At 38.6% G+C, this 24855-nt stretch overlaps 2 protein-coding genes across 2 annotated transcripts in view; both read right to left on the reverse strand.

Moving 5' to 3' along the window:
• The window catches only part of LOC134389071 (organic anion transporter 7-like), a 55100-nt gene extending 39413 nt beyond the window's left edge, over positions 1–15687 (reverse strand). Inside the window, exons 1-2 of the mRNA XM_063112506.1 lie at positions 15286–15687; positions 14504–14607 (exon numbers count right to left, since the gene is read on the reverse strand). Coding sequence (XP_062968576.1) covers positions 14504–14607; positions 15286–15687 — 506 coding nt within the window. The remainder of the gene's footprint in view (positions 1–14503; positions 14608–15285) is intronic.
• A 7556-nt stretch (positions 15688–23243) lies between these two features.
• LOC134389371 (olfactory receptor 4C11-like) lies at positions 23244–24153 on the reverse strand. The gene is given in 2 exon segments (XM_063112918.1): positions 23244–23456; positions 23458–24153. Coding segments are annotated over 2 exon segments (909 nt in total).
• Between the last annotated feature and the right edge of the window lie 702 nt (positions 24154–24855).

Raw genomic sequence — 24855 nt, forward strand, 5'->3', positions numbered from 1 at the left:
ATCAGGAAAATGCAAATCAGTACCCCACAAATATATATAATCAATATGTTTCAGTGAAAAAACTGCCAAAAAAAAAAAAAAAAACTTACACCAGGAAAAATAAATAAATAAATAAATAAATAAAAATAAAACCAGAGGCATAAAAAAAACCCCCAAACACATTGAGATATCATCTCTCACCAGTTAGACTGGAGATTATCAAATTACGGAAAATAACAAATGCTGTCAAGGATGTGGAGAAAGGGGATCCCTCCTTCATTGTTGGTGGGACTGTAAATTGGTGCAGGCATTATGGAAAACGGGATGGAGATTTTTCAAACTACAGATTGAACTGCCATAGGATCCAGCAATCCTCTTGCTTGGGAATATACCCAAAAGAATGGAAATCATCATGTCAAAGGGATATCTGCACTCCCATGTTTATCACAGCTCTATTTACAATAGTTAACAGTTGGAACCAACCTAAATGTCCATCGATGGATGAATGGGTAAGGAAAATGTGGTATATATACACAGTAGAATACGACTCAGCCATCAAAAAAAATGAAATTCTGCCATTCACAGCAACATGGATGAGCTTGGAGAAAATTATGCAAAGTGAAATAAGCCAGGCATAGAAAGATAAATACTGCATGTCTTGACTTGTAAGTGGGGGCTAAAAAAAAAAAAAAAGCCAGATAAAAAAAGAACGTAACAAAGATACAACAATCACAATAACTCCTTGAACTTTCAAATGGAGAGACCAGAACTGAGACCACGTGAGCAGCGAAAGGGGGAGGAGGGATAGTGAGAAATTGGTAAAGGGCCACAAAAAATAAGTACATTGTGTAATGTTGACTCTACTAATTATCCTGATTTGAGCATCACATATTGCACACAGGTATGGATATTCAACACTTAACCCCAAAGATATGTGCAACCAATTATGTCTCAATAAAATAAATTAATTAATTCATTTAGTGTACAATAAATATTATTTTATTTTTGAAAATAAATAAAATAAAATGGCATTTCCTTGGGAATAGGCCATTGCAACAGTAATACATGTGCCATAGTAAACTATGTGCATATTCAGGGAGGTAAAGGAAAATAAGGGGTTTTAAAGGACAGAATGCCTACATAATTGTTTAGGGATAGTTATCCTTGGCTACAAGTGTCAATAAGAAGGGTGACACCAGTCTGATGTTGGACAGGCAGTTGCTGAGCAGATCTCCTTGCAGAAGTAGTTTTTATTAAAGATGCAATGGCCTCTGTGCAAGGTTGTGGCTTTGCAGAGTTTTTTGTGGTAGTTCTTGGAATCAAGAATACATGCATGAATTTCCGATCAACATGGTGGAATAGACGGACCCCAGTGTCACCCTCTCCCACAATCAACCAATTTACATCTATTAGAAAGGAACAACTGTCATGCTGAGGCCGCAAGAGCTCAGGGGAAGAGGAGAGGAGACCTACAGAGGTCATGAAGGCAGGAAAAGACATGATGAGAAAGAGAAAGGATTGCTTTGACCATTTCAAGCCCCAACCACTTCAAGACTGGCCCTGGCGAGCACACAGAGCAAGAGTTGGCTGTGCCCTTTATATGAAGTTGCTTAGAGGGTACAGGGGAAAAGAGGGTCTTGGTGACTCCCAAGCCAGCAAGACCACTAACAGGGTACCCATGGACCCAAATAGGAGCAAGGGGCCACAAACAACTGAAAAAAGGAGCTACTCAGAGGCCAGTGAGTCATTGCAAGGGACCAGTGCATGACCTGCCCAATGGGAAGTGTTTGGAGTGTGTGATGTGGGGGAGACAGGCCCACTGGGGGAACATTGGGGCACAGCATGGACAGCTGATCTGCCCTCCAATCAGCACAGGACCACTCAGTGGAGACTGGTCAGGAATATAGAACTGCAGGGGGTGTAGTTTGCTGAAAAGACTCAAGCCCAGAGTTTCCACACAACCTAGGTGTACCAGACCTCATAAGACCCAGAAGTGCTTGCAAGATCAAAAATTAAAACCTGAGCTGCATGAAAAGTCTTCCTCAGAGAATCAACAGCAAAGCAGCAACTTAGCTCAACCACAGGGCTCAAGTGCTGGTTCCCACAGGAAGTTGCCTCATATTAGAAGTAAGCAAAGGACAACAAATTAGTTCCAGTGCAGAGTTTAAGTGGTGGGAAGAGCAAATAATCCAACACAGAACTGAAAGAAAACACAGAAAACCCATAGATCAGGGACAAAGTTCTGATATTAACCAGTAAAGATCTAACACTACCAAAGAACACCTACAAAACCTGAAACAGCTGGAAGCCCCCTGGGCTCCACAGCCAGGGAAGCAGGGAGATGAGGGCCTCAGCCACACCCCCTGACATCAGCATCCAGTCCAGTGACAACTACTAAGCCACCACCAGAAGCAACCTAGGCTCCCAAGCTGGGGCAGTGGGGTTCCATGTCATGTCCTCGTGAAGTCTGCATCCAGCCAAGTCATGACCAAGCCACCACCAGAAAGAAGCCCCTTGGGCTCCCTGGCCAGAATGAGGGGTGTGCCATGGGTCTTGACCACATATCCCCTTTCCTCCTCCCACCCTATCCACCCCCCCAACTGCTCCACAACCCCACCTTAGAAAGTAAAAATATAATAATAGTAAAAAAATTTTTTTAAAAGAACACATGCATGAGAACTCTCCCCTTTATGGTTTTTCTGCAGCTCTATTTGTCAGGGTTTTGTTGGTTTTTTTTTTTAACACAAGCAACTCCATTTTGATTCTAAAAACTTTCACAGAATGCAAGAGAGCCACAGCCGAGACAAAGGAACTTATAGATAGTCTGAAGAAGAATTAGATAAGATGAGTATGGAGAAACAGAGAAGGGGAAGGTTAAAAAAAAAAAAGGAAAAGGAATTCTCTGTTTTATAGATTTCTAGGAAAGGGGTCCTTTCTGTAGACAACTTGGACAAAATGGCCTGTGCCATTTTTGTGTGACCAATAGTACATACCACTGGACAAACATTGGGACTGGGGAAATCATCTGCAATCTTTGCTACTCTCCCAGCATATTTACATTATAATACAACTGTTAAATGTTTTATATTCTAATGTTTATACAACATAAACCTAATTTCTAAATTTGTATTTCAATTCAGAATAGTTTTTATTTTTTATTTTTTATTTATTTTTTTTTTTAAGATGACCGGTAAGGGGATCTTAACCCTTGACTTGGTGTTGTCAGCACCACACTCAGCAAGTGAGCGAACCGGCCATCCGTATATGGGATCCGAACCTGGGGCCTTGGTGTTATCAGCACCACACTCTCCCGAGTGAGCCACGGGCCGGCCCCAGAATAGTTTTTAAATGGATACATTTTATGTCTAGATTATGACTCAATAAAGTTGACTTAAAATATGAAAAAAAAAATCTATATTTTTTCAAAAGTGCTATGATTAATGAAACAATGAAGTGGCATTATCGAAAAGCCAAGTCAGTCAAAACAAATGAACAAAAAAAGCATATATATATATATATATATATATATATACATATATATATATACATATATATATGTAATAAAGATCATATACACTCTCACAGAAGAAGGTCACATATAAAGTTGTTAAATGCAGTGATGTTTGGAGTGGCAAGCCATTGATGGCAATCTGGTCGTCCATCCTTATAAAAGTTATTAGGAATATTGTAATGGACCTCCACTGTGGAGCAATTAGAAAAATAAAGTAGAAGTACACATAGGAATGTGTATGTATCTCAAAAACATAGTGGATGGGTGTATAAAAGAATGAGATAACATATTTATAAGAAATGTAAATTAAAATATATGTAAAACAAGCAATGTCACCTATTTTGTAAAAACACATGAATTTAAAGAAGTGTAGTTAGTATATTATAATGATCCCTATAACTGGACATAGGAAATGGGATCAGCACATAAAGAAAAAGGGAAACAGATATATACTTGCATATATGAAGGGGATTCACGGCTAAATTAATGAGGACACTGTCTCACAAAATGAAAAGTATGATAATTGAGTTGTCCATGCTTGATATACAAAAGAAGAGTAATTTTGTGTCATGCAAAATGTTTATTGTTTAATAAATTATTAATTACTGTATTTGGCTAGACACTTGCCATTGCTTGTCTTTTTTTCTGGATGTAGAGGAAAACTATATTTCCCAGTGTTATATTTAAGTTAGGTTCATGTACCTGTATTCTGAACATGGACTGCAGAGAGACATGCCATAGACCACTTCCAGACGTGTTCATATAAGATCTATTTTGATCCTACCCATTCTCTCTGACAACACGGCTAGAAACAAATTTGCAAATTTAAAGTCATACAATGGATGGAGTTGTTTCTCTGGGCCACTGTCTAGAAGGGTGACCAGATGGCCACCACTCCCGCACAAAGTATGACATCAGTGAGAATTACTGTTTTATTATGATTCTGGGATTCTTACTTCATTCAACCCTATACCTTGACAAACACAGTAATGCCATTATTTTAATGATGTTTGATGAAGATAACTAAAGAAGCTTTACGTGTATTTGGGTTTTTTTGTTTGTTTTTTGCTTGTATGTTTCCCAGATTTATTTGAAAAATATTTATTTCAAAAGAAAATGTGATATAGGAGACTTCCAGTCAAAATGGCGGAATAGACAATTCCCAGCGTCACTCTCTCCCACAAATCAACCAATCTACGACTATAAAAAAGCAACAATAGCCAAGCTGGGGTTGCTGGAGCTCAGGGGAAGAGGAGGAGAGACCTACAGAGTTCATGAAGGTGGGAGAAGCCACGATGAGAGAAAGGAAAAACCACTCTGACCGTTTCAAATCCCAGCCGCTTCCGGGCTAGAGCTGTTGAGTGCACGGAACAGGAGCTGGCAGAAGCTGCAGCTGTGCCCTTCGGATGAAGCTGTTTGGAGGTGGCAGGGGAGAAGGCCTTGGTGGCCCCTAGGCCAGCAAGACCACTAATAGGGTTCCTGTGGACCCACTCAGGAGTGAGGATCCAGAACAACTGAAAAAAGGAGCCACTCAGAGACCGGTGAGTCATCGCAAGGGACCATGGCCCATCCCATGGGAAGTGTTTGGAGCACAGGTGGTGGGAGAGACGGGCCCACTGGGGGAACTCTGAAGCACAGCAAGGACAGCTGATCTGCCCCCTAATCAGTGCAGGACCACTCAGAGGAGACTGGTCAGGAATATAGAATTGCATGGGGTGCAGTTTGATGAAAAGACTCAGGCCCAGATCAGAGTTTCTACACAAGGTATACCAGATCTCATGAGAGCCAGAAGTTCCTATAAAGTCAACCATTAAAACCCGAGCTGCACAAAAATCCTTCCCTAGGGAATCAGCAGCAAAGCAGCAATTTAGCTCAACCATAGAGTTCAATTGCTGGTCCTCACAGGAATTTCCCCCATTTTGGAAGTAAGCAAAGGACAAAAAATTAGTTCTGGCCCAGCCTGGGGTCCTGAGGTATGGATCTAGGGACCAGACACCCCTCCCACAAACAGGAACACCACCAGCACCAAGGAGCATGCCAAAAACATCACCTCCATGTGGATAGCCCACCACAGCCACCACAATAACCATGGCTGCCATGAAAGTGGCTAGATGCCACAACCACCATGCAGATGGTCTGCCAGCCACTGGAGTGCACTGACACAAGGAGAGTCACCAGCAGAGACCAAAGAAAAGAAGAGGATGTCTCTCTCCACAATGCCCATTCCAGAGTGACAGAAGAAGCATCTGCTCTATAATATTGGGGGACCTTAACACACCTCCCAGCATTGGACAGATCATCTAGGTTACAAATCAACAGAGTAACCAGGACTCTTTCAGAAGGAGAGAAAATATCTAGGGTAATTAGAGGGGGAAGAGGGAGGGAGTGGGAGGGGGGAAAGATTGGGCAAGGGGCATAAAAAACAAGTATGATTTGTAACTATATATATGCTAGTAGTATTGATTTGATCAACATATGTCAATGTTGAACCCCCGAAATATATATAATCAATTATGATTCAATAAAAAAAATTTTTTTTAAAGATTTTAACTGAAAAAAAATCAATGGCAAATTTTACTAGACGGCTGAGTAGAGTTGTCTGGTGCCCATCTCCACCCCCCAACAAAAAGAGACCAAAACAATAAACAAACAACTATTTTGGCCACAATGATTGAAGTATGCTGCAGCGTACCAGGGAAGTGAAGAAATACTTGAGGAGTGCAGAATGGGAAAAGCACCACCAAGAGCAGAACAAGACATACAGCCTCTGCCTCACCACAGGGACTAGCTTAGAGTAAGGTGGAGAGTAGGTGAGCTGGAAAAATCCCAGCTGTTTCCAATGCCACCAAAAATGCCAGCTATCCCTGCCACAGGAGAGTCCCCCAGTCCACACAGATCACAAACCTACTTAGAGGCAGCTAGGAGTGTGAAGCTACATGACCTAATAGTAGAAGCCCAGGTAGAGAAATCCTCTTGCCCGACCTAAGCAGCTTACTGTGCAAAGCCATCTTGAAACCAGTCTCACAGCTAAAGTGTGTCCTATTGGGGACCCAGTGAAAGCTAACTCTCTCCACCCTTAGTACCTACCTGAATTCTACCACATTCACATGGCCACTGGTAGGACCAAAATCCCGGTTGCCTGGGCCTAGGCCAAACAGAAAGACCAAGACCTCAGCATCTGAACCAATATGGCATCCCTTTCCCCTCAGGCAAGCAGGTATACCTGCTCAGTGGGGAAGCCACCAATATGCGGAGTCCACCACATTTGTGTGTAACCACCCTACACAACCCATGGGCCCACTGAGCGCACAGGTGCCCATGCCAGAGAATATCAAGCCTGGCAGTAGTTCTATCCCCCCCTGTAGCCCTCCACAAAGCCACCAAGGTCTGATGCACCAGCATATACCTGCTCCATGACAGACTACAGATTGGCCAAGGGCTCCACAGAGTCCACCAAGCTTCTACAGAGCTACCAGGCCCTGCTGGTATACACTTGCTCCCTGACCAACTGTGGACCAGGCAGGGATTAGCTTTGCTATGGCAGGCCTCTACAGAGCTGCAAGACCTGGCTGCACCTTTGCAGGTTTGCTTCAGACCCAACAGCTGATCCAACAGCCCTCTATAGAACTTCCAGACCCTGCTGCACCAGTGTTCACCTGCTCCCTGACTGGCAGCACATTGGGCAGCAGCTTTTTCTCCCCACAGCAGGCCTTGATGGATCCACTGGGCCCAGCTGCATCTTTGCAAGCTTGCTCAAGGCTCAACAGCTGAATGGGATGATATATTCAAAGTGCTGAACGAAAAAACTGCCAACCAAGAATACTTTGTCCAGCTAGGTTATCCTTTAGAAACAAGGGAGAAATATAGACTTACCCAGACAAGCAGAAGCTGAGCAGATTTAACACTACTAGACCAGAATTACAAGAAATGTTTAAGGGAATGCAATGACTGGAAATGAAAAGATTATTATTATTATTATTATGAAGATGTTAATAAATACAAAACTCACCAGATATGATAAATTCATAACTTAAACTCAGAGGTAAATTCATAATTCAAACTCAGAATATTCCTGTGAAGTAATGGTGCTATGTAAATCCTTGCATCTGCTAGTATAAAGTTTAAAGTCAAATTGCTCAAAAAATAACAACAGCTACAACTAATGCATAAGGAATATTCAATCATCACACACGTAAATTAAAGCCATAAAAATATAAATTGGGGGATGGAGAGTCTAGAGTATTTTTATGTGATCAAAGTTAACTTGCTGTCAGTTCATGACAGCTTATTATAACTAAAAGACTCTTTACATTAGGCCCAAGGTAACTACAAAAAAAGAAATTACAGTAGACATACAAATAAGAAAGAAAAAGAAAATAAAGCTTAGTATCACAGAAAATACTAATGCACAGAGGTAAATAACAAGAGAAAAAGAAAAAAGTAAGGATCTACAAAAAACCAGAAAACAATTAACAAAATAGCAGGAGTAAGTTCTCACATATCAGTAGTAACCTTGAAGGTAAATGGATTAAACTCTCCAGTTAAAAGACAAAGAGTGGCTGAATAGATAAAAAACAAAACCCAACAATATGCTACCTTCAGGAGACTCACCTACTAAAAATAAGAATAGGCTGAAAGAGAAGAGCTAGAAAAAGATATTCCATGCAGATGGAAACAAAAAGTGAGAGGAAGTAGCCATAATTATGTCAGACAAAACAAATTTTAAATAAAAAATCTGTAAAGAAAGACAAAGAAGGGTGCCACCCAACTCCATCCCTGGCCCGGACAAGTGCACGTCAATCAGAAAGGCACCCAGCCAGAGAGGCCCAAGATCCATGGAGAGTACACGCCCTGTGGTGCCAGCACAGAACCCAGCATGTAGGCCTAACCGCCACCACCCAACTCCATCCTCAGCCTGGCCTACTGCACACTGACCAGAGAGCTGCCTCCCCGAAGAGGCCCAAGACCTGAGGTGACCATGCACTGAGGCACTAGTGAGCAACCAAGCAGACACTGAGGCAGCCATACCAAATTGGCAGCCCCAGCAGCATCCTAGCCAGACAATAGTGTCAAACCAGTGGACCAAGAAATCCCCTGCCACAATGATTAAACATCAAAGGAAAGATACCAGAAATATGAAAAATCAAGAAAGTACACCACCAAAGGGTAATAACTCTCAAGCTCTAGATCCTAGAACAAGAAGCCCTTGAAATGTCTGACAAGGAATTTCAAGTGATAATTCTAAGGAAACTAAATGAGATACAAGAAAACTCAGCTAGACAACACGATGAAATGAGGAAAAGTATACAGGACCTGAAAGAAGAAATGTACAAGGAAATCAATGCCATGGAAAAGAATGTAGCAGAGCTTGCCCAGCTGAAGAATTCATTCAACAAAATAAAAAACACAACAGAGAGTTTAACCAGCAGGCTTGCAGAAGCAGAAGAGAGAACTTCTGACCTTGAAGATGGGCTGTTTGAAACAACACAGGCAGACAAAAAAAAAAAAAGAAAAGAAAAGAAAAAGAAAAAAGAATTTAAAACATTGAAGAAAATCTGAGAGAGATATCAGACAACCTTAAGTGCTCAAATATCCAAGTCATGGGTATTCCAGAAGGGGAGGAAAAAGGAGATTGCATTGAAAACATATTCAACAAAATAGTAGCAGAAAACTTCCCAGGTATCGGAAAAATCACAGATCTTCAGATCCAGAAAGCTCAACGATCCCCAAACGTGTTCAACCCAAAAAGGTCTTTTCCAAGACATGTTATAGTCAAATTGGCAAAACTCAAAGACAAAGAGAGAATCTTAAAAGCTGCAAGAGAGAAGCGTCAAATCACCTATAAGGGAGCCCCAATCAGACTAACATCAGACTTTTCATCACAAACCCTAAAAGCTAGAAAGGAATGGGATGATATTTTCAAAATACTAAAAGACAAAGATTGCCAGCCAAGAATATTCTACCCTGCAAAACTATCCTTCTGAAATGAAGGGCAAATAGTATATTTCTCTGACAAACAAAAACTGCAGGAGTTCACTACCACATGACCACCCTTACAAGAAATTCCCAAGGGAGTACAGGGTTTGATACCTGAAAAATAACTACCACTGCCATAAAAACTCAAGAAAAATCAAAACCCACTAGTAAAATAAAAATGCCAACAATGAAGAGGAAAAAAAAAAGTTTATCTACAACCCAAGGAACCAACAAATACAAAAAACAAACAGTAAATCAGAAAGAAAGGAACAAAAGACACTTAAGACATCCAAACAAAAATCAATAAAATGCTAGGAGTAAATCAACACTTTTCAATAACAATTCTTAATGTAAAAGGATTAAATTCCCCAATCAAAAGACACAGACTGGCTGACTGGGTTAAAACGAGGGACCTAACTATATGCTGCCTTCAAGAGACCCACCTCACCTATAAAGACTCACATAGACTAACAGTGAAAGGACAGAAAAAGATTTACCATGCAAACAGAAATGAAAAACGAGCTGGAGTAACTATTCTTATATCTGATAAAATAGACTTTAAACTAAAAACCATAAAAAGAGATAATGAGGGCCACTACATAATGATAAAAGGATTCATCCATCAAGAAGACATAACAATCATAAATATATATGCACCCAATGTCAGAGCAGCCAGATTTACAAAGCAAACTCTATTAGACCTAAAGAAGGAAATAGACACTAATACCATAATAGCAGGGGACCTAAACACCCCACTATCAATATTGGACAGATCATCAAGGCAAAGAATCAGCAGAGAAACACAAGATCTAAACAACATTCTAGACCAATTGGACTTGGCAGATATCTACAGAACATTCCATCCAACAACCTCAGAATATTCATTCTTCTCATCAGTACATGGATCATTCTCCAGGATAGATCACATGTTAGGTTACAAATCAAGTCTCAACAAATTCAAAAAAATTGGAATTATCCCATGTATTTTTTCAGACCACAATGGATTAAAATTAGAAATCAATAACAAATGAAATTCTGGGAACTATACAAACACATGGAAATTAAACAGCATTCTACTTAATGACATATGGGTCCAAGAAGAAATCAAACAGGAAATCAAAAAATCTATGGAAACTAATGAAAACTGATACATCATACCAAATCCTGTGGGATACTGCAAAAGCAGTCCTAAGGGGGAAATTTATTGTATTAAATGTTACTTCAGAAGAATGGAAAGATGGCAAGTGAGAACCTAACACTTCACCTTAAAGAACTGCAAAAACAAGAACAATCCAAACCCAAAGTTAGCAGATGGAAAGAAATCATTAAGATCAGAGCAGAACTTAATGAAATTGAAACCCCCCAAAATGATACAAATGATCAATGAATCAAAAAGTTGGTTTTCTGAAAAGATAAATAAAATTGACAAACCATTAGCATGGCTAACTAGAAAAAAAAGAGAGAAGATCCAAATAACAAAAATTAGAAATGAAAAAGGTGATATTACAACTGATACATCTGAAATACAAGGAATCATTTGAGACTACTATACCCAACTATATGTCAACAAATTTGAAAATCTGGAGGAAATGGATAAATTTTTAGACACACACATACTACCAAAACTGAGCCAAGAAGATGTAGAAAATCTGAAAAGACCAATAACAATAAGAGATTGAAACTATTATCAGAAGGCTCCCAACAAAGGAAAGCCCAGGACCAGATGGATTCACAGCAGAATTCTACCAAATATTCAAAGAGGAATTGACACCAATTCTCTACAAACTATTCCAAAAGATTGAAACAGAGGCAATTCTCCCAAACTCATTCTACGAAGCAAACATCACCCTGATACCAAAACCAGGTAAAGATACAACTAAAAAAGAAAACTACAGGCCAATATCCTTGATGAATATAGATGCAAAAATCCTCAATAAAATACTAGCTAATAGAATACAGCAACACATACACAAAATTATACACCATGATCAAGTAGGATTTATCCCAGGGATGCAAGGTTGGTTCAACATACGCAAATCAATAAATGTGATGCACCATATTAATAAACTCAAACACAAGGACCATATGATCATCTCTAAAGATGCTGAAAAAGCATTTGACAAAATTCAACACTCATTCATGATAAAGACCCTCTATAAGTTAGGTATAGATGGAAATTATCTCAACATAATTAAAGCCATATATGATAAACCCACTGCCGATATCATCCTGAATGGGGAAAAGCTGAAAGCTTTTCCTTTAAGAACAGGAACTAGACAAGGATGCCCACTCTCACCACTCCTATTCAACATAGTGTTGGAAGTACTAGCCAGAGCAGTCAGAGAAGAGAAGGAAATAAAGGGCCTCCAGATTGGAAAAGATGAAGTCAAACTGTCCCTGTTTGCAGATGACATGATCCTATATATCGAACAGCCTAAAGCCTCTACAAAAAAACTCTTGGAGTTGATTAATCATTTCAGCAAAGTAGCAGGATACAAAATCAACACACAAAAGTCAGTAGCATTTCTATTCTCCGATAGTGTACATGCAGAAAGAGAAATCAAGAAAGCTTGCCCATTTAGAATATCCACCAAAAAAATAAAATACTTAGGAATAGAGTTAACCAAGGATGTGAAAAAATCTCTATTATGAGAATGACAAAGCACTGCTGAGAGAAATTAAAGAGGACCCAAGAAGATGGAAAGCTATCCCATGCTCTTGGATTGGAAGAATCAACATTGTGAAAATGTCCATACTACCCAAAGTGATACACAAATTCAATGCAATCCCCATCAAAATTCCAAAGACATTTTTCTCAGAAATGGAAAAAACTATGCAGACATTTATATGGAATAACATGAGACCATGCATAGCCAAAGCTATTCTGAGCAAAAAAATAAATAAAGCTGGAGGCATAACACTACCTGACTTCAAACTATACTGCAAAGCTATATTAACCAAAACAGCATGGTAATGGCACAAAAAATAGACACTCCAACCATGGAACAGAATAGAGAACCCAGAAATCACTCCACATCCTTACAGCAAACTGATCTTTGACAAAAGCAGCAAGAACATACATTGGGAAAAGAACTGCTTCTTCAGTAAATGGTGCTGGGAAATCTGGACATCCATATGTAGAAGAATGAAACTAGATCTGTACCTCTCGCCATACACCAAAATCACTTCAAAATGAATTCATGGCTTAAGTACAAAACATGAAACTATAAAAGTCCTAAAAGAAAGCATAGGTGAAACACTTTAGGAAGTAGGACTGGGAAAAGATTTTATCAATAAGACCCCAAAAGCATAGGCAACAAAAGAAAAAATAAATAAATGGGTTATATCAAATTAAAAGCTTCTGCCCAGCAAAGGAAACATTTAACAGAGCATAAAGACAACCTACAAAATGGGCGAAAATATTTGGAAAGCATGCATCGGACAAAAGTTTAATATCCAGAATATACAAAGAACTCAAACAACTCAACAATAAGAAAACAAGTAACGCAATTAAAAATTGGGCAAAGGAGCTGAATAGGCATTTCTCAAAGGAAGATATACAAGTGGCCAATATACATGAGAAAAAAATGCTCAATATCACTAATCATCAGGGAAATGTATATCAAAACCACACTGAGATATCATCTTACCCCAGTTAGACTGGCTATTATCAAAAATATAGAGAATAACAAATGCTGGTGAGGATGTGGAGAAAGAGGAACCCTCCTGCGCTGTTGGTGGGACTGTAAATTGGTTCAGCCATTATGAAAAGTAGTATGGAGGTTCCTCAGACAACTACAGGTATAACTGCCATATGATCCAGCAATCCAACTGCTGGGTATGTACCCAGAGGAATGGAATTCATCAAGTCAAAGGGATACCTGTACTCCCATGTTTATTGCATCTCTATTTACAGTAGCCAAGAGTTTGAAACAACCCAAATGTCCATTGACAGATGACTGGATAAGGAAAATATGGTATATATACTCAATGAAATACTACTATTCCATATAAAAGAATGAAATTCTACTATTTGCAGCAACATGGATGAACTTACAGAAAATTATGTTAAGTGAAATAAGCCAGGCAGAGAAAGAGAAATACCATATGTCCTCACTTATAAGTGGGAGCCAAAAGAAAGAAAGAGAGAGAGGGAGGGAGGGAGGAAGGAAGGAAGAATGAATCGCAATAATACAGTGAACTTTCAAAAAAAGAAGAGAGCTGTAGTTATTAGAAGTGGAAAGGGCGAGTGGAGGGAGGTTAGTAAGAAATTAGTTAATGGTCACAAAGACTGATTAGGTTTTGTAAACCTGAGTATTCTAATTATCTTGATATGATCAACATGTTTTGTACACACTATTGATATTCAGATCTGTACCCTACAAATACATATGTTTCAATAAATAAATAATTTTAAATATTCTTTTTTCTATGGGGTCTGGTATTTGAGAATTACTGTATTCTTTTGGTGGTGTCATATTTTCTTGGATTTTCATATTTCTGGTATCTCCATGTTAATGTCTGGTCATCTGGTAGAGCAGGTGCTTCTTCTATTACTTTGGGATGGGCTTTGAGGAGAGAGACTTCCTCTTCTTTTTCCAGTCTCCCCTGGTGACTCTCCTTGTGTCAATGTGGTCAAATGGCTGGCAGGCCACCTGCATGGTGCCTGTCACTGCTACTGTGGTGGCAATATGCTTTTGTGGTAGCCCTGGCTGTGGCAGTGGCTGTGGTGGGCCACTAATGTGGAAGTTGTGTTTCTGGTGTGCTCCTGCCTTCTGCCAGGTGGGGGGCACTGCCTGTGGCTCCTGCCTAGGACCTCCTGCATGCTCCTGCCTTCTCTGGAAATGTCATTTGTTTTGTACACAGCACTCAGTGCTGGAAAAAAATAGCCTTCACCATACAGACTATAATTCTCCATTTGTGTTTCTAGATTCCTGGGGACTAAAGCATCCCCAGGACAGTGTAATTTGCATAAATGACTCATAAGCTGATATAAATACCCACTAGCAGAGAGAGCTGTGTACCAGAGACACTAACCTGTCTGTTAAGTAGCCATATAGGATGCATCCCAGCACCATTCCAGCCATGAATAGGAATTTAGATACTGAATTCAGTGACTGAGATTCACATACTAGGTCCCACTAGAAAAAAAACAAAAAACTTCACAGCAGCTTATAATCGCTCAGTGTAACCAGATCAAAGCTCCTTCACATGACCTGCAAGGTTCATCATGTCAGGCTCCTATCTTCATCTCCACCTTCCCTTTTCTTCATCACCTAACCCGTATAACTTAGGTCTCAGCATAAACATAATTTTCTTTGGGAAGCCTCCCCTAAGTCTGTAGATTATAGTAATGTCCAATTTTACAAGTGGTTCTCAAACTTGGCCACACAGTACAATAATTTGAAGACCTTTAGAAATTTACTGAATCTTGAATATCACTGCAGACCTTCTCACATGACTGCCCTGGGGGTACAGTTTAGGCATTGAGATTTTAATCAGTCTCTCCAATGTTCCTAATTTGCAACCTCAGGCTGAGCATTACTGACTTAGCATAACATTTATAACAAAATACACGAATTACTTAAACTTTAGTCTTCTCAAGAATGAAAGCACTACGTTAGCAGGATCATCTTTTTTAATTCGTTAGACTCACTAAATATGTAGTTATCTGGCATTTAATCAGGAAGCAATTAATATTTGCCGAAAGAATAAAGAAAAAGCACCTACATTGTGTCTAAAGGCTTGAAACATGTTTATTTGTGTTATGTCCAGATATCCTGGTCTGGTACTCATAAGAGGAAAATCGGGTCTCTTACCTCAGTTGTGATGGTGGAAAGGAAGGAGCTTTGGCTGTACACCCAGCCATCCACACAGGGCTCTGTGTCCAGCTCACTCACATTGAAGAAGGTCCCATTCAGGTGAAGGAGCTGCCACTGGGGATGAATGAAGCGGCGACACTTCTCTGGGCTCAAATTTGAGTCCAACGGGATGGAGATTCTCAGGAGGGCATCTTGACTAAGGATCCCAGTGTCATTACCAGAGACAGTGTCATTGTCGAGGATGTGGACCCAGCAGCGATGACCAGGGACAGCTGCAGTGAAGTTCTCCAATACAATATGAGGGTACGCTAGGGCGAGGGCAATTACAATTAAAACCATCTGAAGGATCTGGAATCTTCCCAGGCCTCCTACTTGATCCAGGAGTTCCTGAAAGGCCATTGAGCCTGAACAGATTATTCCCAATAGGAGGCACAATGACTGTCCCTAGATAAGTTCAAAGGGAAAAATGGTTTCCTTTCGCTGTCTGTGTTGATCCTGACCCCACTTTCTACTCAATGGGCCCCACCTCAGCAGTGCAGCAGGGTCATGGAACATGATTGCACAAGTTATTTGGGGATCAGGTAGTTAGCTGTTTCCATGAAAGTGAAAAAGAAATATTTGCTGAGACAGCTCCGATAGTCTGCAACAAAATCTGTTTAAAGTTCCTTTTTGTGAGAAGTCATGTTGTGAGAGCATTGGACTTTGATTTGCACGTTCTCTGTAAATGAAATAAAATAGATCTGCTATATGATTTGCAGTCCTCTCTAGAATATGTAGTCTCTGAGAGTCAAAAGTGAGGTTTTAAAAAAAGGTTTTCTGTGGAAAGTACTGAAAGTAAGTGCTTTGCTTGTTTAGTATTGAATTTTCATTTAAGGAGTTATTGAAAACAACCTTGAGTTAAATTAAAGCAAGAGAAGTATGGTACAATCCTTCCCTTTTGTTAATTGACTTTCTGCTTCAGCTCAAATCATACCAGAAACTCATTTTGAAAATAAGTTACTTGAAATGAAGAAATGAGGGTAGTCACGGAGAGCAGAGGCGTAAGCCAGAGGTCAGCTCCTACAGAGGTTTATTTTTCTAGGCTGTGGATTCATTCAGACAGCATTTGTGAGGAACTCTTTCATGCTACTTCCAGGAATAAAGCAAGTGAAAGACACGGTCTTCAGGGGTCTTATAGTGTACTGAGTAAGGAATGGGAACATAAATAATTACACTCAGATATTAGTATACATATACATGCTATAGAAGACTTGAAGAGAAAATATGGGACAAAACTTCGCTATTTTATGGCTGAATAGAAAATAATGTCACTTTTGATTAATACTACATATTACATTAAATTTTCTTTTGAAGTCTTAATTGAGGTATAATTCACCAACCACAAATTCATCAATTTAAACTAAAATTCAGTGGCATTTAGTCCTTTGCAGAGTTGTGCATCCATCACCATGGAACATTTTCATCACCACAAAAGCAGCCCGTACCCATCACCCGTCGCTCCCACCTTCCGCTCCACCACTAGCCCTGGGCACCTACTAGTCTACTTTCTGTCTCTCTGGATTTGCATATTGTGGACATTTTATATAAATCAAATCATAAAATACACGTCCCTAGTATCTGGCTTCTTTCATTTAAAATAATGTTTTCAAGGTTTATCCATGTCGTAGCACATATCAGTCTTTTATTCCTTTTTATGGCTAAGTAATATTTCACTGTATGGATACAATACATACTTTTTTTAGCCACTCATCAGTTGATAGACATTTGGATTGCTTCCACTTTGAGCTATTATGAATAATGTTACTGTTAATTTTTATATACACACTTATGGTAGCATAAGTTTTCAGTTCTCTTGGATGCATACGTAAGAGAGAAATTGCTCAGACATATGCTAGGCCCTCGTATAACATTCTGTGGAACTGCCATGATGTTTTCCATAGAAGCTCCGTATTTTTCTTTGCTATCAGCAATACACAAAAGTTTCCATTTCTCCACAATCCCACCACTTATTATCTCTGTGTTTTATTATAGCCATTCTAGTGTTTGTACCGGTATCTTACTGTGTTTTGATGTGCATTTACTCAGAATTAATGATGTTGAGCATCATTTAATGTCCTTTTTTGTCATTTGTATATTATGCTTATATAAAAGCATATAAGCATATTAAAATCATTTGCTCGTTTCAAAAAATTGGGTTATTTATTATTGAGATGTAAGGTAGATCATGTATTCTTACTACATGCTCCTTGGCAGAGATATGATTTGCAAACATGTTTACCCATTCTGTGGATTGTCGTTTCATTTTCCTTTTTTTAAAAAAATTTTTTTTATTTATTATTTTTATTTTTTTATTATTTTTATTTATTTTTTATTTTTAAATTTTATTTTGTCGATATACATTGTGGCTGATTATTGCTCCCCATCACCAAAACCTCCCTCCCTTCTCCCTCCCTCCTCCCCCCCAACAATGTCCTTTCTGTTTGCTTGTCGTATCAACTTCAAGTAATTGTGGTTGTTATATCTTCTTCCCCCCCCCTGGGTTTTTTTTTTTTTTTTTTTTTTTTTTTTTTTTTGTGTGTGTGTGTGTGTGTGTGTGTGTGTGTGAATTTATATATTAATTTGTCGTTTCATTTTCCTAATGGTGTCCTTTGAAACATAATTTCTTTGGCTCAAACAATAAAAATTCATTTTCTCACAGTTCTGGTGGCTGAAAGTCTAAAATCGAGTTGTCAGTAGAGTTCTCTGACAACTTCTTTTTTGTTTTCCAGCTTTATTGATGTATAATTGACTAACAAAATTGTACAAATTTAAAGTGTGATGATTTACAACATGATGATTTGATATTCATATGAGTATATATTGTGAAATGATTACCACAGTCTACTTAGTTAACACATATATTACCTCACCCAGTTAGTATTTTGTTGTTGTTGTGAGGACATTTAAGGCCTACTCACTTAGCAAATTTCAAGTATGCAATAACGCATTAACTATAGCCACCATGCTATACATTAGATCACCAGAACTTACTTATAACCAAAAGTTCCTATCATTTTATCAACATCCCCATTTTCCCCACCCCAAACCCCCTGATAACCACCCTTCTACTCTCTGTTTCTATGAGTTTGATTTTTTTAGTTTCTACCTAGAAATATGATCATGCAGTACTTTTCTTTCTGTGTCTGGCTTATTTCACTTAGCATAATGTCCTTCAGGTTCATCCATATTGTCACAAATGGCAAGATTTCCTTCTTTTTAAGACTGAATAGTATTCCATTATATGTGTACGTGTGTGTATGTGTAAATTTTTTTCTTTATTCATTTATTTGATAATGGATACTTTGTTTCTATATCTTGGCTATTGTGAATAACACTACAATAAACACGGAAATGCAGGTATCTCTTTGAGAGAGTGATTTTATTTTCTTATGACATATGCCCAGAAGTGGGATTGCTAGATCATACGGTCGTTCTATTTTTAATTTTTTGAGGAGCTTTTATTTTGTTTTTCAGATAGCTGTATCAATTTACATTTCCACCAACAATATATAAGGGTTCCCTTTTCTCTACATCCTCACAAACTTGTTATCTTTGTTTGTGTGTTGGTTTGTTTTTAACCATCCTAACAGGTGTGAAGTGATATATCATTGTGGTTTTGATTTGCATTTCCCTGATGATTAGTGGTGCTGAACACCTTATTATAAACCTGTTGATCATTTGTATGTTTTCATTGGGAAAATGTTTATTCAGTGCATTTGCCAATTTTTAATTGGTTTGGGGTGTGTGCACGTGCGTGTGTGTGTGTGTGTGTGTATGTGTGTGCTATCCAGTTGTATGTGTTCCTTATATTTTTTGGACATTAACCCCTTATTAGATATATGGTGTGCAATTTTTTTCCATTTCTTGGATTACATTTTATTTTGTTGATTATTTCCTTTGTTGTGTAGAACTTTTAGTTTTATACAGTTCTACTGCTTATTGTTGCCTGTGTTTTTGGTGTCCTATCAAAAAAATCATTGCCCAGACCGATGTTATGGAGCTTTCCCCCTTATATTTTCTTCCAGGAGATTTTATGGCTTCAGATGTTATGTTTAAGTCTTTAATCCATTTTGAGTTGATTTTTATGTCAGGTGTCCTATAAGGGTGCAATTTTGGTTTTTGCATGTGGATTTCCAGATTTCCCAACACCACTTATTGAATAGACTGTCCTTTCTGCATTTTGTATTCTAGGCACCCTTGGCAAAGATTAGTTGACTGGATATGTGTGGTTTTATTTCTGGGTTTTCTATTCTGTTCCATTGTTCTTCATGTTTGTTTTTTTTTTTGCCAGAACTATACTGTTTTTATTACTATGGCTTTATAACATATTATGAAATCTGGAAGTGTGGTGCCTTCAGTCTGTTTTTTATTCTCAAGATTTCTTTGGCTATTAGAGGACTTTTGTATAATCTCATTTTTTATTTTTTCTTTGTTGCCTGTGCTTTAGAAGTCTTATTCATGAAATCTTTGCCCAGCCCTATGTCCTGAAGTCCTTCCCCTGTGTTTTCTTCTAGAAATTTTATAGTTTCAGATCTCACATTTAAGTCTTTAATCCATTTTGAGTTGATTTTGGTAAATGGTGAGACATAGGAGGTCTGGTTTCATTCTTCTGCATGTGGGTCTCTAATTTTCTCAGCACTGTTTATTGAAAAGACTGTTCTTCCCCCCAATGTATGTTCTTGGCTCCTTTGTCGAAAATCAGTTGGCTGTTGGTACATGGATTGCTTTCTGGGTTCTCTATTCTGTTCCATTGGCCTATGTGCCTGATTTGTGCTAGTAGCATGCTGTTTTGATTACTATTGCTTTGCAGTATATTTTGAAGTTGGGGAGTGTGATGCCCCCAGCTTTATTCTTTTTGCTCAGGATTTCTGTAACTATTCAGGGTCTTTTGTTGTTCCATATAAATTTTTGAATTGTTTTTTCTATTTCTGTGAAGTATGGCATGGTAATTTGATGGGGATTGCATTGAATGTATAGATTGCTTTGGGCAGTATAGTCATTTTGACAATATTGATTGTTCCAATCCACGAGCATGAAATGTCTTTCTACTTTTCTGTGTATTCTTTAATTTCTTTAATCATTGTTTTATACTTTTCCTTGTAGAGATTTTTCACCTCCTTGGTTAAGTGTATTCTAGGCATTTTGTTGGTGGTGTTATTGCTATTGTAAATGGGAATTCTCTCTTTGATTTCTTTTTCTGCTAGCTCATTTTTGGTGTATATAAATGCTAGTGATTTTTCTATGTTGATTTTGTGTCCTGCAACTTTACTAAATTTGTTTATCAGGCCTAGGTATTTTTTGATAAGTCTTTAGCTTTCTCTATAAAATCATGTTACTTGCAAAAAGGGACAATTTGACTTCCTCCTTTCCAATTTGTATGCCCTGTATTTATTAATCTTGCCTAATTGCTCTGGCTAGGATTTTCAATATTATGCTGAACAAAAGTGATGAAAGTGGGCATCCTTATCTTGTCCCAGGTCTCAGGGGGAAAGCTGAAAGCATATCCATTCAGGATGATCTTAGCTTTGGATTTGTCATAAACAGCCTTTATTGCATTAAGATACATTCCTTCTATACTTAATTTGTTGAAAGTTTTTATCATGAAGAGATGTTGAATTTTATGAAATGTGTTTTCTGCTTCTATTAAGATGATAATAAGTTTTTTCTTTCATTTTGTCTATATGATGTATTATACTTATTAATTAGTGTGTGTTAAACCATTCTTCCATCTCTGGGATAAATCCCACTTGATCATGATGTATAATTTTTGTGCTGTTGGATTCTGTTTGCTAGTATTATTGTGGATTTTTGCCTATGTGTTCATCAGGGGTATTGATCTGTAGTTTTTTGTTATTGTTGTGTCCTTGTCTAGTTTTGGTATCAGGGTAGTGCTGGCTTTGCAATATGAGTTTAGAAAAAATCTGTTCACTTCAACTTTTTAAAATACTTTAAGAAGTATTGGTATTAGCTCTTTAAATGTTTAGTAGAATTCAGCAGTAAAGCCCTGGTCATGGGCTTTTCTTTGCTAGGAAACTTTTAAAAACTGAGCAATCCCATTACCTGTTTTTGGTCTGTTTAGGCTTTATTTCTTCTTGGTTCAGTCTCATTAGGTAATATGCATTAAGGAATTTGTCCATCTCCTCTAGGTTTTCAAGTTTATTGGCATATAGTTGATCATAACATTCTCTAATGCCCCGTTGTATTTTGGTGGTATCACTTGTGATGTCTCCTTTTGATTTTCTGATTTTACTTATTTGGGTCTTTTCTCTTTATTTCATGGTTAGTCTAACTAATGGTTTGTCAACTTTGTTTTCCTTCTCAAAAAAAACCCCCACTTTTCCTTTGATTGATCTTTCATATTGTATTTTTAGTCTTTATTTCATTTATTTCTGCTCTGAATTTTATTATCACTTTTCTTCTACTTATTTTGGCTTTAGTTTTTTCTTGTTTTTCTAGTTTTTGAGGTGTGTTTTTAGGTTTTCTTTTTATTTGAAATCTTTCTCTTTTTTGATGTAGGCATTTTTTGCCATAAACTTTCCTCTTAATACTACATTTTCTGTATCCCACAGCTTTTGGTATGTTGGGTTTCTGTTTTCATTTGTTTCAAGAAATATTTTGATATCTTTCTTAATCCCTTCTTTGACCCATTGATTATTCAGGAGCATGTTGCTTAATTTCCATGTATTTGTGCAGTTTTGCAAGTTTCTCTTGTTGATTGATTTCTTTTAAAAAATCAACAAAATTATTGATTTCTAGTTTTATTCCATTATGGTCATAAAAAATATTTGACATGACTTTGATTTTTTTGACCTTGTTGATACTAGTGTTGTGGTCCAGTATGTGATGAATCCTGGAGAATGTTTTATGTGCTGATGAAAACAATGTGCATTCTGCAGCTGTTGGATGAAATGTTCTATAAATGTCCATTAAGTCCATATGGTCTATGAAGCTGTTTATAGCTGATATTTCAGGGCTAAGATGACAGACTAGAGAAGCCCAGCATGCAGTCCCCCAACAGAAGGGGTCTAGAACAAGGAATGGACAGTTAGGATCAGTGCAGGAAGAATTCTCCCTTGTGGTGAGAAGAATATGCTCAGCCATGAGCACTTCTCCATGATAACCCTATTGGTCCTACCCCAGCCCACTCTCACCACAGCCATGGTCGCACACACCACTGTCTAGCCCCAGGGCTGAGGTCCATCTCCCCATACAGGAGTTCATCCTTCTCTCCACAGTGGCCACCAGTACACCCTGCTGCATGGCTTTATGACACCTATTGCCACACACACAGCTGCTAGAGCTGCACACTGGGTGGACCTGGCCTTGACCACTGTATGGCACCTGGCAATAGGTACCAGAGTTGTACACTGCCCAGCTGAAGCCTCCAGAACCCTGCCCTGCATGGCTTCCACTGCAGGAACATTTAGCCACCCAGCAACATCCTCTGGAGTATCACCCCACGTGGTTTCTGCCACAGGAGCCCCCTGCTGCCCAGCCACAGTCTCTAGAAATCCCACCTTATGTGGCTTATACCATGGGAGCCTAGAGCCACCTGGCCACAGCATCTGGAGTCCCACACCATATGGCCAAAGACACTTTCAGCTGCAGTGACACCCATCAATGCCCCCCAGACTACTGAGTCTACCCAGAACACTGAGTCTACCTGGATCCACTGAGTCTACTTGGAACTATTGAGACTATAGAGTCTACCCAAAATCAAAACCACAAACATTGCACCCAATACGAAATATAATACACATCTACAGGAGGAATTTTCTTTCCTCAAAAGCCACTCCAGAGTGGCTTTTGAGGAAAGAACCCTCATATATCTATATGAGGGTATATCTAATATATGAGGGTATATGAGATATAACCCTCATGTATTAGAACCCTCATATATCATTTATCAACTAAAGTCATCCTTTGTTACACCATAATTTTTTCACAGCATTTTTCACTTCTGCATTCCTCAGTGTATAGAGCAGAGGGTTGAGTAAAGGTGTCCCAATTGTATAAAACACAGCCACCATCTTGTCTATTGGAAAGGTGGTTGGTGGGCATGTGTATATAAATATACATGGACCAAAAAATATGACAACCACAATAATGTGGGAGGTGCATGTAGAAATGGGCTTTTCACCTTCCTTCTGTGCTGTGGTTTCTCAGAGAGTATAAAATGACAATATAGGAGATAAGCAGGATTATGAAACTCACCATGCATATGGCCCCGCTATTAGACACAACTAGCAAATTTATCACATAAGTGTCCATGCAAGCAAGTTTCAACAAGGGCTGCAAATCACAGAAATAGTGATCAATCTCATTTGGGCCACAGAATGGCAATCTCAAAGCCAGGAGAATCTGTGCTGAAGAATGGATACAAGACCCCACCCAGGTCAGAATCACCAGCACACCACAGACACGCCGGCTCATGATGGCTGTGTATCGCAGGGGCTTACAAATGGCTACATAGCGATCAAAGGCCATAAGGATGAGCACAAACATCTCCATGCACCCAAAAAAGTGGGTTGCAAAGACCTGAGTCATGCACTCATTGTAGGAAATGGTCTTCTTCTGAGAAAGGGCATCCACAATCAATCTAGGTACTGTGGTTGTAGAGAAGCAAGCATCAGCAAAGGACAAGTAGAACAGGAAAAAGTACATGGGACTCCCAAGGGTCTGGCTTGTTTTAATAGTCACCACAATGAGAAAGTTCCCCAACAAAGTTGCAAGGTAAAGAATCAAGAAAATCACAAATATTGCTTTCTGCTTTCCATCATCGTGGGTCAATCCAAGTAGAATGAATTCAGTTCCTCTGTTATTCATCACTGTGTTAGAGGCTGTAGATAGGATGCAGGTGATATATGTTTAATCTGCAGAGAGAACAAGAAATGCCATCTTGGGAAGATTAGTGGGCTGACCTCTGAACTCCTTGTTCTGTTGCATGCTCTGTTACAATCTTTGCAAATCTGCAGATGCCTGGGCCTCTCCAAGATTTATCTGTTGATTCAGAAACTCACCAGATCAGGCCAAAGCTTTCATATTTGGGGAATTAAAAATAAATGCCCTTCAAAAATTTTGATTTCTATCAAGATTCAGAACTGCAGAACTTGTTCTTTCCTTGGAAAAGTGACTTAACCACTTTGAAATTTAGACTTTATTTATGAGAAATAAAAGGCAAATACTTACCCTACCTTATTCTGAATTTTCGAAAGAATTAGAAAAGATTATATACACACGTATGTACACACACTTTCACACATGCATTTTATGTATTACGCATCCTATCTCTATGCTTTGCAACCTGTAAAACACTATTCCAATATAACTAATCATTGAAATTCTTGGAGAATTCTTCCTGAGAAAATCTTCTCAGTTCAGTTTCTTCATTTTTGTATCCATTATCTCTGGCCCCTTAGTAACTTGGGTGAACTATGCTTTACAAAAAATCTATTTTAACAATCTTTTGCCTATGCCTTTGTGTCAAGAGGCCAGCTTACTGATCGGCATGATGTAAACAATGTCTGG

Source organism: Cynocephalus volans, chromosome 10 (assembly GCF_027409185.1).
Source record: "Cynocephalus volans isolate mCynVol1 chromosome 10, mCynVol1.pri, whole genome shotgun sequence".
In the NCBI taxonomy this organism is placed as follows: Eukaryota; Metazoa; Chordata; class Mammalia; order Dermoptera; family Cynocephalidae; genus Cynocephalus; species Cynocephalus volans.